The sequence below is a fragment of the Anser anser genome (assembly GCF_964211835.1).
Source record: "Anser anser genome assembly, contig: HAP1_SCAFFOLD_452, whole genome shotgun sequence".
NCBI lineage: Eukaryota > Metazoa > Chordata > Aves > Anseriformes > Anatidae > Anser > Anser anser.
Window position 1 is genome coordinate 43,374 of NW_028154123.1, and position 11,964 is coordinate 55,337.

At 37.4% G+C, this 11,964-nt stretch overlaps 1 protein-coding gene across 3 annotated transcripts in view; it reads right to left on the minus strand.

The window, feature by feature from the left end:
• The window catches only part of LOC310890772 (maltase-glucoamylase-like), a 36,422-nt gene extending 24,464 nt beyond the window's left edge, over positions 1-11,958 (minus strand). The window contains exons 1-9 of one of the 3 annotated variants that reach the window (XM_083853104.1): positions 10,146-11,958; positions 9,066-9,189; positions 8,380-8,453; positions 5,291-5,411; positions 5,091-5,200; positions 4,064-4,215; positions 2,603-2,774; positions 1,331-1,430; positions 547-659 (exon numbers count right to left, since the gene is read on the minus strand). In XM_083853104.1, coding sequence (XP_083709230.1) covers positions 547-659; positions 1,331-1,430; positions 2,603-2,774; positions 4,064-4,215; positions 5,091-5,200; positions 5,291-5,411; positions 8,380-8,453; positions 9,066-9,189 — 966 coding nt within the window. In that variant the 5' untranslated portion in view covers positions 10,146-11,958. Of the gene's footprint in view, positions 1-546; positions 660-1,330; positions 1,431-2,602; positions 2,775-2,960; positions 3,226-4,063; positions 4,216-5,090; positions 5,201-5,290; positions 5,412-8,379; positions 8,454-9,065; positions 9,190-10,145 lie in introns of those variants that run through there. The other 2 variants (XM_083853106.1, XM_083853105.1) reach the window with 2 other exon arrangements.
• Between the last annotated feature and the right edge of the window lie 6 nt (positions 11,959-11,964).

Sequence of the window (11,964 nt, forward strand, 5' to 3'; positions counted from 1 at the left end):
CGAAAAGGGATGAACTTTTTGGGTCTGATTCCCTAAATTTGCACTCCTCAAAGGGATTCAACTGGAGCGTGAGAGGCCACATTTGAAGCGATTCCCGTCAACTGTGAAATTTTTCTGTGCTTTTTTCCCCCCAGAAAAAGCCAAATGAAAAAGATGATGCCAAGAACGACGTATCAATTGTTACCCATCAAGTTATTATATTATTCTTAAAAGTGGCAACTCATTCTGTTTGCTGGCATTATATCCACTTATTTGCTGTCTTACATAAAAGAATAAGCTTTTTTTTAAAAAAAATTACAATATTTAATGATTTGTTATTTAATATTTTAATCCTCAGAACTTTAATGCTCTAACGGTCAATGTTCGACGCTCAATGTTCAACGCTCAACACTCAACACAATTATTAACTCAACATCAATAACGATGATTTGCAAAGAGCAAAGCCAAAGGTTGGACAACATCTGGCCAAAAATCAACCCTGACCAAAGCAGCATTACCAAGAACCAACTGCCCAGGGCTTGGGTGCCCCCAAGGGTGGATGCCTACCTTCACGTACTCCTGCACCACTTGCTCGGGAGTGTCGCCTAAGAAGACATAAAAATCCAGAATTCCGCCAATTGTTCTGTAAGTGACAGCTGGCGCTGGTTGCAGGGCGAACTCTGCAAGCCAAAAAACACACAAAAATGGGATGGGATATTTCCTAAATCTCCAGTAACTGTTATGATGATATGAGATATAAAAAATCAAGTAAACCCAAAAGCTAAGTTACTTGAGCTTAAAACGAAAAATGTTCAGCTTCTTTAAAAAATGTTAATTATCTTAATTTCTTAAAATGTTCATATTTACAGTCCTTTACAGTCCAAAAAGAGAAATCCAACTTCTTCTCATTAAATTTTCAGCCTCAGGACACTTGAATATTTCAACTTCAGCATCCAAATAAGCACCATGTTCCTTAACTAAGGAAAATAAGCCCAATTTGCCTTAATGAAGGAAAATTAAGGGCATATATTTACAAGTGCTGTTTAAAGTTATTTTAAAATTAGGTTCTGATTTTAATCTCTCTAGCAAAAACACCCCTGACCCCAAACAAAAATGCCCATGGCAGTGGTCAACAAAATCTTAAGAATAACTGTGAGCTATTTGCATAGGAAACGAGTAAATCCTTGCAATGACTGCTGTTACACATTTTAAGAGAGCTTTTTTCGAAAAATTGACTCTTTTTAAAAAATTGACACCAGTTCAGCAGATTTGCAGTGCAACAGCCCTGCAGATCATCCAAAAATGGGGATTTTTTTTGCAATGAGTAAAGCTGTGGAGAAGGCGTGCTTACCCATCGCATTGCTGTTCATCAAGAAAACACCGAAAGAAGCTCCACTTTTGTCTTCCAAACACAAGAAGAAAGTCTGAACACCATATAAGTTATCCATGTTCTTGAAGGAAAACAGAAAAGATGATTAAAAACCCAGTATCTCAGAGAAAAAACATACCACCTGTGAGGTTAAGCTTCTCAAAATGGGAATGTAAAATTTGCTCAAAATTCACCGAAAGCCCATATTTGGGGAAAACCTGCCTCCCTTGGAGCCATACAGATAAGACTTCAAACCTCTGATTAGCAATTATTAAAAGGATGAAGATTATAAATTTGAACATGGATGGAAAGAAAATAAACACAACCATTTCTGCAATGCATTTTGTTGTAGAAAATTAAGAAACAACTTGCCTTAGTTTTGGGTTGAAAAAACAAAATAGTTGTAGCAGCCCATAGGCAACATTTCAACATTATGAAATATACTTCTTTTAAAATATTAATTAATTGCAGGCACTGAGCCATTCTCCTGAATCCTATTTCAACAGGAGGATCAGTGCTGCAACAATCTCACTTTATCGCGCCCAGAAATTACACCAGAAATGTAATTCTCTCGATTTTTTTTTTTAATTTTTGCAATATTACCTCGTCAAGGACTAGCACACTCTAGCAGATATTTCCTTTTTCTCAAAAAGCCCCAAAGATATGAATAACCATAGTGATAATTATTTGACTATTTTCCCCAAAGAAACAAACAAAAATATATTATGTACGGGAATCCAAACCAAAAATGTAATAATCTGCTTCTTGGAAGCTGGACCACTTTGGGAAAAAAAAAAATGTGTGGGGGAACAAAAAAATATGTAGAAAAAATACATAAACAGCTGATAGAGCTATTATGTTTTGTAAAGCAACAGCTGCCAAATGCATTATTTCCTGAGCTACGAGGGAAAGTGGTGTACCGACCGAGTTCTGCATGTGGCGATGCACACCCAGGCTGTTTTTTATTCTTTTTATCAGCAAAAAAAAAGTGTAAGATTTCGATGCTCATGAGCTGATAGGCAGCATGTTGCAATACTGCACAAATTGACCAAATCACTGCAAATATTGACCAAAAGCTATTCCACTGGCAATTTTACTTGGTTATATATATACCATTTTGCAATCACATGCAGCACTCAGCAGAAAAAATATAAGTGATAAAGTAAAATAAAATGGATTTTGGTGAGGTGCCAACTGCGCAATATGTCTGGATCGCAGGATTTGCGCAAAGTAAATATAATAAGATTTACTTACTCCTGAAGGAGCAGAGTCCCGGCTGAACATGGGCCAGGTTTTCCAGTTGACATCATGCTGGAATTGCTTGTGCACGTGCTCGCCCACGCCGTAGATGTTGCTGCTGGGGAGTTTGATGGAGAGCTGCAAGAATTGGTTGGCGTACACCAGCGGGCCGATGGAGGTGTCGAACCTGGAGGAATTTGGGATAAAATGGGAAAGTCAGATCCGTTCGTGTCGCTAAATGCAAAATAAATAAATAAATAAATCCCAAGCCGTTGATTTCAAAAGAAAAAAAAAGTTCGAATTTGAATTTTGAAGAAAGTGATTTTGTCACTTGGGCGACATATTATGGCCAAAACCGTATTTTTTTACATACCACAATAAAAATACTGTGTGTTTAAACAATAAATCATTAGTGGTGAACTTCTTTTTTTCATGAAAAGCAACTTTGTTTTGCTCTCAATTAAATAAAAAGACTAAGGATAATATAAACAACCCTCCGGAGTGTTATTTCAAGCAGGTCCCCCTGGATTAAATGACGTGTTCACCCCTCCACGCCTCAGTTAAATCAGAGGTGGCTTCCTGAACACCAGCTCTGTCGTTAACAGCAAATTAGTCCTTAGTAAGGCTTTTAACAAAGTAAACAATACAAAGCCCGAAGGACGAAAGCAAATCCTAGCTAATTAAACTCGAAGAATTGCTAGTGGTCAGGCTGATAATCACTTCTTAATTGGTTTAATAAATATTTCCTCCAGGTGCTTCCGCCTTTTAATGTTGGTTCAGGTTTAGTTCCTGTTTGGGTGTTGTGTTTTTTTTTTTTATTTTCCTAAGGAAATAAAGGGATTTAAATGCTTCACTTTTCACATTTTATTCCTATTTCACTAGAAATAGCTTACTGCTGGCTGGTAGGGAAAAGTCCCATATCATATGCATAAGGCATGGCCTGATATTGATGGTTGACAATTGCAGATTGAGCGTAAAAAATAGCGATTTTAAGTGCTGCCAAGGATTTGTAGTGACTGAGGAACTGAGGAATAATTGCCCTGAATTTATGGCACAAAGTAGCTGTGAAGATTTCCCCAAGATTAAGGGGAAAAGAGGATGCAGAAGCAACAGGGCAAAAGATCCCGTGAGATGGAGCTCCCCATCGCCCAAATTTTGCAAAGAATATCTCCAATTTTACATTGAAAGAATATTTCCATGCTGTTCATCCATCAAAAGAAGAAAAGGAGGAGCTGGCATGCCCGAAAGAGCACCCAATGTGACCATACCTTCAAAATAAAATAAAATAGAGTAGAAAATAAAATAATAAAATAAAATAAAATAAAATAAAATAAAATAAAATAAAATAAAATAAAATAAAATAAAATAAAATAAATCAACCAAAAAAAAAAAACTCAAAACCAAAGCAAACCAACCAACCAAAAAAAAGAGGATGATGTCACGATATTGTAAATAAAAAGCTCCGAAGTTACTCACAGAACTGCTCCGTTGCTTACTCGGGTGACCCTGATGCTAAAGGGATTGTCCTGGACATCAACTTTGTATTTTAAATTGGAGGCCGCTGATCCACTGAAGGTCCCCACGTGCTCGTGGGGGACTTCAAACCTTTTGTTTTGGGGGTCAGTGATCTGTAAAGGAACACTGGGACGTTAAACATTAATGAATTTAACACTTTCCAGATTTAACATCTGATGAGACCAGTTATGGAAGAGATCTGACTGCGATGGACTGGGAATCGTGGATGGAAGGGGCCTTAGAGACCAGTTATGGAGGTGATCTGACTGGAGTCAGATATATATTCATACATATATTTAGACATTTCCCATCATTACTTGATCTGAGAGTATTTTTCCCATGACTAATTATGCTCAAATTCTGCATAATAATATTTTTAGGCATTTCACAGCATCTCACTTCCAGTCTTTCTGTACGTCCTATATTGGCTGGTTATAGCAAACCCACCCCAACTTCCACATTTCTGGCAGGAAAACGTGTGGCAAACGCCCTTCATCCCCCCCAAAAAAAATTTAAAAAGGACAAAAATAGGGCAAGAGAAGTCCAGCCCAGGCTCAAAATCCATCAACGGCCACTGAATTTTACACAACGTGCTTTGGATGTTCTAAAGCCATAATGAAATTAATAAAAGTACTTGACCCAAACTCTTTTCTGATGAAAAGGGGGAAAAATGGAAGTAGGATTAAAGAAAAAAAAAAACTATTTTGGGGGATTTTTTTTCTGCATGAATGCTGTCGTGTTAAGGATTTTGTACCCATTGCTCCTCCGGGTACAAGAAAGGTTTCTCCTGGTCCAAATTTTTTCATTTGAAGCACTGGGAGTGCTAATTTTTGGTAGGCGTCACAGAGCAAGAAAGAGGATTCATTACTAAATCAAATTAATTCCTTTATAATCTTGTAGAATCTCCCTTGTGCACCACCCAGGCCAAAATTTTGTAAAAAAAAAAAAAAAAAAAAAAAAAAACCACATTAAACTTGGAAAAACTCACCTTGAACCGAAAGCGATTTTGTGTCTGATATTCTGCAGTGAGGAGCACGGTGTTGATGTCATTCCCGAAAAGTGACGGTGACGAGAGCCGGTTCAACAAAACTTGGAACCCTTGGGGTGGGGAAATTAAAATAAACAAATTATAAAATCATTGATTTTATTGGGATCCGTGTGTTCCCAGTTCTTGGTGTGTGAACTCACCCTGTGGAGTTGACTGCACTTGTCCCCCCATTTTGTAGCCATGGTTGGAGGAGAAGTAGCACCAGGGCACGCTGGTGTCGCTCTGGGGGCTCCAGCAGCAGCCACGGAGGTTGCACAGGTTCTGGTCCGAAACAAAGCAAAAAAGGTGATTTTTTTCCACAACTAAATCCCATGTCATAAAATTTACGAAATTCACACGAGGTACATCCACCAAAAACCCTATACAGTATTTTCCATCCACCCAGCTCCATCTCCGAACATCCTATCAGGTCAGTTGGGTGCCAAGAAGAGTTTTGGGGGATTGAAACTAGAAATTTGCTCATTAGTTCTGAAAATAAATAAATAAAGAGGATTTGGGAACATTTGTTCTTCCTTAATGCCACAAGCAAATTATGTTTTTTAAAGAAATGATTGCCATGGCAGATAGGATAAGAAAGGTCGTAGGCTGAGGAGTGTTTTAAAGCAAATGAAGGAATGTTTTTAAAATTTCTGCTTTAAAATTTTTAGCATTGAAGCAGTGTTTTAAAAAATAATGAAAAAAGCAATAATTTTGGTATAAAGACAAATCAATTGCTTCCTTTGTGGCTTATAAGTGTCTCCAAATGGAGCACCTGATGCATAGATCATTCCAACCTCATGTTGAAATACCAGAAATTTTCAAATTAGCTCCTCATAGCCTCAAAAGGAGATAAAATCGACTTTATTTAAAGCAAAGGCATAAAAATAAATAAAAAAATAAAAGCAGTTCAGTCTGTCATGTACAGCACACGTGTTGGAGTAGTGACAGCAACCCTTCCAGCCCAATAAACCAATAAAACTTTCCAGCCCAATAAATACCTTCACTTTTCTGGAAGGAATTAAGTTGTTCACCCGCGTTGTGAATGAGTGTCACGTTTGAAAGCAAGATATGGGCCTTCTGTTACTTTAAGCATCCAATTATCTTTGTTATCATTAGCAATATGCGTCATTCCTGGGGTCAAAGCATCGTTGTGATGATACCCAGGGAATTTCATGGGGAACAAAGGTCCACCAGTGTCCTCAACCCAATGTGAAGATCTCCAGGACTTTCCCAATGCCGATTTCTCCCCATTTCAGTCAATGCAGAACCAGGCAGGATTTGGAGCAGCTCAAAACCACACCAATTTCCCCCACTTTTGTGCAAAAGCCCAAGAAATGCTCATTTTTATGAATTTTGGCTCAATTTTGCAGCGAACATAGATGTGCCTACAAAACCACCCAAGATAAACCAAAATTCACTTTGTATCCAAATTGATTATAAAGTATTTCAACTGCCTGCCAAAACAACTATTGAATATCAGAAAATTACTAAAATGAATATTTAATATCAGAAAACAACTATTAAATATCAGAAAACAACTACTGAATATTAGAAGTGAACTGGTTATCCCACACTGGGGCATCCAACATCCTCTTTCTCCAACTTTCTGCTACCTTCCAATTATACCTTCTATTTAAATAAGAATATTAGAGGAGAATATTTAAATATTAATGCTTAAATAAGCACATTTAAGTAGGAATTTAGAGTGTATGCTTTATAGCACGTATCGTAGAGAACACATCGTTCACATCCACCACAGGTGATGGAGCAGAGTCCACCCGAAGAAAGGGCCCGTGCTATTATCAAAGTTATAATTTTACATAAATATTTAAGTTCACCCTGCCCTCCGGGCTATAAAAGCGACCTCCCAAATGCCGATAGAGGCACCAGGGCCAAAAATAAAGAGCTTATCCAGAGATAACCTCGATAGCGGCAATAACTGCTGAACATTGAGCTCTGCCCCCAGGATCAAGGCAAGGCATGACTGTACACGTGCTGGTATGTGTGTAAAATTCCCCAGATCGAGCAGGGTTTTATCAGAAAAAGAACGATGAAATCTCCAACTAGCACGCGTGCTGGTCATGGTAGGTGATACCAGGGCGTGTTCGCAAGTCGCATCAAGCTCGTATTCCAGCACATTTCCCTTGGTCCTGTGGCTGGCTAGAAAATGGCTATTTTCTCCCCATCCCTCTCTGCTCAATAATTCTAGTTTTATGAGCTCATTTTTTCGTTTGTTTGTTTTGTTTGGGTATTTTGGATGAAAAAGAAAAGGAAGATGTATGCTAACTGGCTCTACGAGCTTCCACACACTGAAAATTTCCCAGCCAACATTTAGCCAAAAATCTACTTAATAGTGAAAAAAAGGCAACAAAAACTTGCCTTCTGTTTCTTATTATAGAATTATTCAATTATTCCATCAAATCAACTTTACAGTCTTCAATAAGGAAAGAAATTTTCGATGCTTAAAAATCAGTGGACTCTTATGGGTAATGCACAACGTGAAATTTAAATAAATAAAATTTCACCAAATCTTTGCTGCACTGCTGTGGGCAGAAGAATTCCCAAATTCTCTGTTTTTATCCTCAAATTCTGCAATGTTTAATGCCTATGATATGAAATGGTAGGAATGACGCACAACGTGGGACTTGCCATAAAAAGGCGATGTGATGGCAACGAGATTTCCCTCTTCTTCTCAAATCCGGCAATATTTAATAATTAAATTATTATTAAATAATTATAGAGTTCGTTTCTGACATCACAGCAAAAAAAAAGCACTTCTGGCATATCATGATTTGCCATGAAGCCAGGTTGCAGCAAAGCCTAGAGGAAATTTTTCCCAAATTGCTTCATTTGGGCCTAATTTTGTTCCCAACCCCAACCCATGGTGTGGGCTTTCTTGCTGGTTTAAAAAATAGTGTTTTTTCAATTTAAGTTTTTAATTTAAAATTTTTGAATATGGGTGAAACACAGGTTTAAAATTTTTAAGTATTTGTTTAAACATTGGTTTAAAACTTTTAAATATTGGTTAAACATTGGTTTAAAAATTGGTTGTTAAAACTTGTTAAAATTGGTTGTTAAAATTGGTATTTGCACACTACCAAGAAAAATTAGGCACTTGCAGGTTGAAAAAATGTTTAAAAAGATGCTTTTATATAAATAATGTATTTTAGCATTATGAAATGTGAGTAATTTCAGCCCTGGGTTTTGGCTATAACCTGTTTTTTTATGCCTTTTTTGGGTATTTCCAGACCTTGGTGGCGACTTGATCCGGGATGCAGTCGATCCTCTCGGCTGCTGTCACGCTCGGGCAGGTTGGGGAAAATGCTGTGAGGCGAAGGAACCCAGAGGTTAATTTCGGGTCATGGACGAACATTTCACACCGTTTAAATTACCCAAAACACAAATTATTCCCATGCCCTCGTAACTGGTTTTTGGTTCTCGCCCCCAGAGCACCCAACCACCAACGTCCCCTCCAAACAGCGGCCACGTCTCCAGCTATACAAAATTTTACGACCGACAAAAAAAAAAAAAAAAAGAGAAAACCTGCATTTTTTCATTTTTTTCAGGATGTTTCTGAGTGATTTCTGATGTAATAAAATAATAAAAATTAACATTTTTGGTTATTTCCTGCTATCAGCATGTGACTCTGGTTTACCTTTGGTTAATGATTAAAATGGGAGACTTGCCAAGAAGAGAACGCTGTAAATTTTTGCAAAAACACAAGGAAAAGAATGCACATTTTCTTGCTTTCCCACATTTTCCAAGACCCCAACAACAGGCATTACAAGAATTCCCTCAGTTTCCAAAGGAATCCTTCCCATTCAGCTCCAGAATCCAATTTCTGCAAATTTCCATTGTTTTTCTTTATTGGATTTTTGCCAAGCTAATCTGAAAATTCCAAGATTGTGATTTTTTTTCCCCAAAATTGACACTTACTGGTATCTTCTGTTCCCTCTTCCCTCGTCGCCAAAATGCCAATGAGGACGCAAGCCACAGCCACCACCAAGCAGAAGAGGGTGATAAAAATTATTTCCAATTTGCTGAATTTCGCCTTTCCCATCTATGGAGAAACACCGTTGTGTGAGGAAACCAAAAAAAAACAACAATTTTTTGAAAAGCTGGCAATTATTTCTATTTTAAATTATGCCCTTAATGTATGCATTAAAAAAAATGAAAATCTTTTTTAAATAGCATTTTTAAAAAGCATTAATTTCAATAATTCTCACATTCCAAACAATTCAAACCACGTGGGGGACATCGTTATTCATTACATCTTCCTGCAAAAGCATGTTCAACACAGAATTTTTGACTATTTCTAATTACAGATTTTTTTGCCAATCTTTACTGAAATTCAAGAACCAAAAATGAAAAATCGGGTTTTGAAAAAAATATGTTTTCAAAAAAAAAAAACTTTTGAAAAAAGTATTTTTTCAAACAACTAAAAATTTGTGTTTTCTACAGGAGGATATTGATTTGCCCTTGCAAAGAGTACCACATTTATTTGTAAAAAATAAAAATAAAAAATTATAAGTCCAAAATACTTTTCTATTTCAGAATAATAACTCAAAGGGAATTCTTTTGAAAAAGCTTTTTTTTTTGGTGAAAAAGCAGGTTGAACTTTTTACATCTCTTCTCCTCCCATGCTCCAGCACCCCAAGAAATTCCGGTTATATAGAAAAAAAAATGCATTTAAAGCACTAAACAATACAAATCTTCCTCTCTTCAATTTTCTTTCTTATTGGCTAAATATTGAATAAGAGCCTTAAAAAAGAGCCCTAAAATATAGCATTAATCAATGGGGGGTGGTAAAATATCAATATTAAAGTTTATTAAAATCAATTTTTTGCGCAAGGTGGCCCTCCCAACCAACCATAAAATTCACTTTTTTTTTTTAATTGCCAATTATGGAAGCACCAAAAATGAAGAAATTTGAGCTCTAAACGTCTGCTCTCCCACGATGGAGCCGCGGAGCATAATTTCTAGAAAAACAGAAGAAAGCAATAAATTCTAACGCACCTTACAGCCCTCCCGCCTTCCTTTCCAGCTGCGGTTTTGAGGCCGTAATTCCTGGTTTTATTCCGTCTCGTTATCAGCCGGGCACGTCATTTGTTAACAAACCTGGCCAATGGCAGCTGCACGCTGCCGTAAATGGCTTATTTTTATTTATTTTTAAAGGTTTACAGTTTTGCTGATTCCGCAGAGCGTCCAAGCCAGGCGTTTCCCTGATTTGCAATACTATGTGATAAAAAATAAATAAAAAAACACATTTCTGAGAGTTTATTGCCCATTGGCACTGAGCCAAGATGTGGTAGCAAGAAGCAGAGGGATGCCAAAAGACTGAAAATAAGTTAAAATTCAAAAAAATCAAGAGTCTTCCTACATCCTGACTGGATTCAACTAGGGAGAGGCATGGGCATGCAGTTCCCAAGGCCTGGATTACCTGAAACAAAGGCATTAAAGTCAGAAACAAAAATTAGAATTAAAATGAAATTGAGGCACTACAAATAAAATTAGAATTAAAATTAGGATTAAAAATGAAATCAGGTTATTAGAATTAGAATTAGAATTAGAATTAGAATTAGAATTAGAATTAGAATTAGAATTATTAGAATTAGAATTAGAATTAGAATTAGAATTAGAATTAGAATTAGAATTGGAACTAGAATTAAAACGGAATCAGGTTATTAGAACTAAAATTAGAATTTAAAATTAGAAATTAAAATTAAAATTAAAATTAAAATTAAAATTAAAATTAAAATTAAAATTAAAATTAAAATTAAAATTAAAATTAAAATTAAAATTAAAATTAAATAAAGGCATCATAAAGGCACCCTGGGTAAATCTCCATCCTCCAGGACACAGGCACCCCCAAAATTTGCTTCTTTTGCATAGAAATGACAGAACACCTACTCAGGGACTCAGGAAATGATAAAAATAATCAGAAGAAAAAGAGTAAGAATAAAAGTAATAGTAGTAATAATAGTAATAGTCATAATAATATTATTATTATAGTAATAATAATAATAATAATGACAATGGCAATTATAAAAATAAAAATGATAATTATTATTATTATTGTGGGCTGCTCCAGGAATTGCCGTGAATCACCACTGGCTGATAAAAATTCTGAAAAATATTTTTATTCTAAAAAAAACTGAAAAAAACGGGGGTTTTCTGACCAAAAATTGCGCTTTTTGGGCCAGGAGCAGAGGCCAACAGGAAGGAGGCCCAGGAAATCCCGCGAGCCTCGGTGTTATCTCTGAGCCTTCGTTAGGGCCGAGATAACGAGCAGGGCGGTCACGTGGCCAGCCAGCCCTGGGGAGGTTTATGGCCGATGAAGGCCCGGCCCCCATCACCTTGGAGGCCCTGCTGGAGGCCACGGGGGGCTGTAAAAGGAGGACGCGAAGGCTCGGCCGGGAAAACAATCGCATTTATCGGGAGGGAGGAGCACATGACGTGGGGGGGGGGGGTGGGGGGGGGCGGGTCATGGGTGTAGAGCTCCATGGTCATGGTCATGATCACGGTCATGTTCATGGGTGTGCAGTTTCATGGGCATGGCCATGGGTGTAGAACTTCATGGTCACGGTCATGATCGCGGTCATGTTCGTGGGTGTGTAGTTTCATGGGTATGGCCATGGGTGTAGAGCTTCATGGGCATTGGCATGGGTGTAGACATTCATGGTCATGGTCATCATGGTCATGGGTGCAGAGCTTCACGGTCATGGTCATGTTCATGGGTGCAGAGCTTCATGGCCATGGGTGTAGAGGTTCATGGGCATGGGTGTAGAGCCTCATGAGTGTGGTCGTGGTCATGGCCGAGCTTCATGGTTACAGC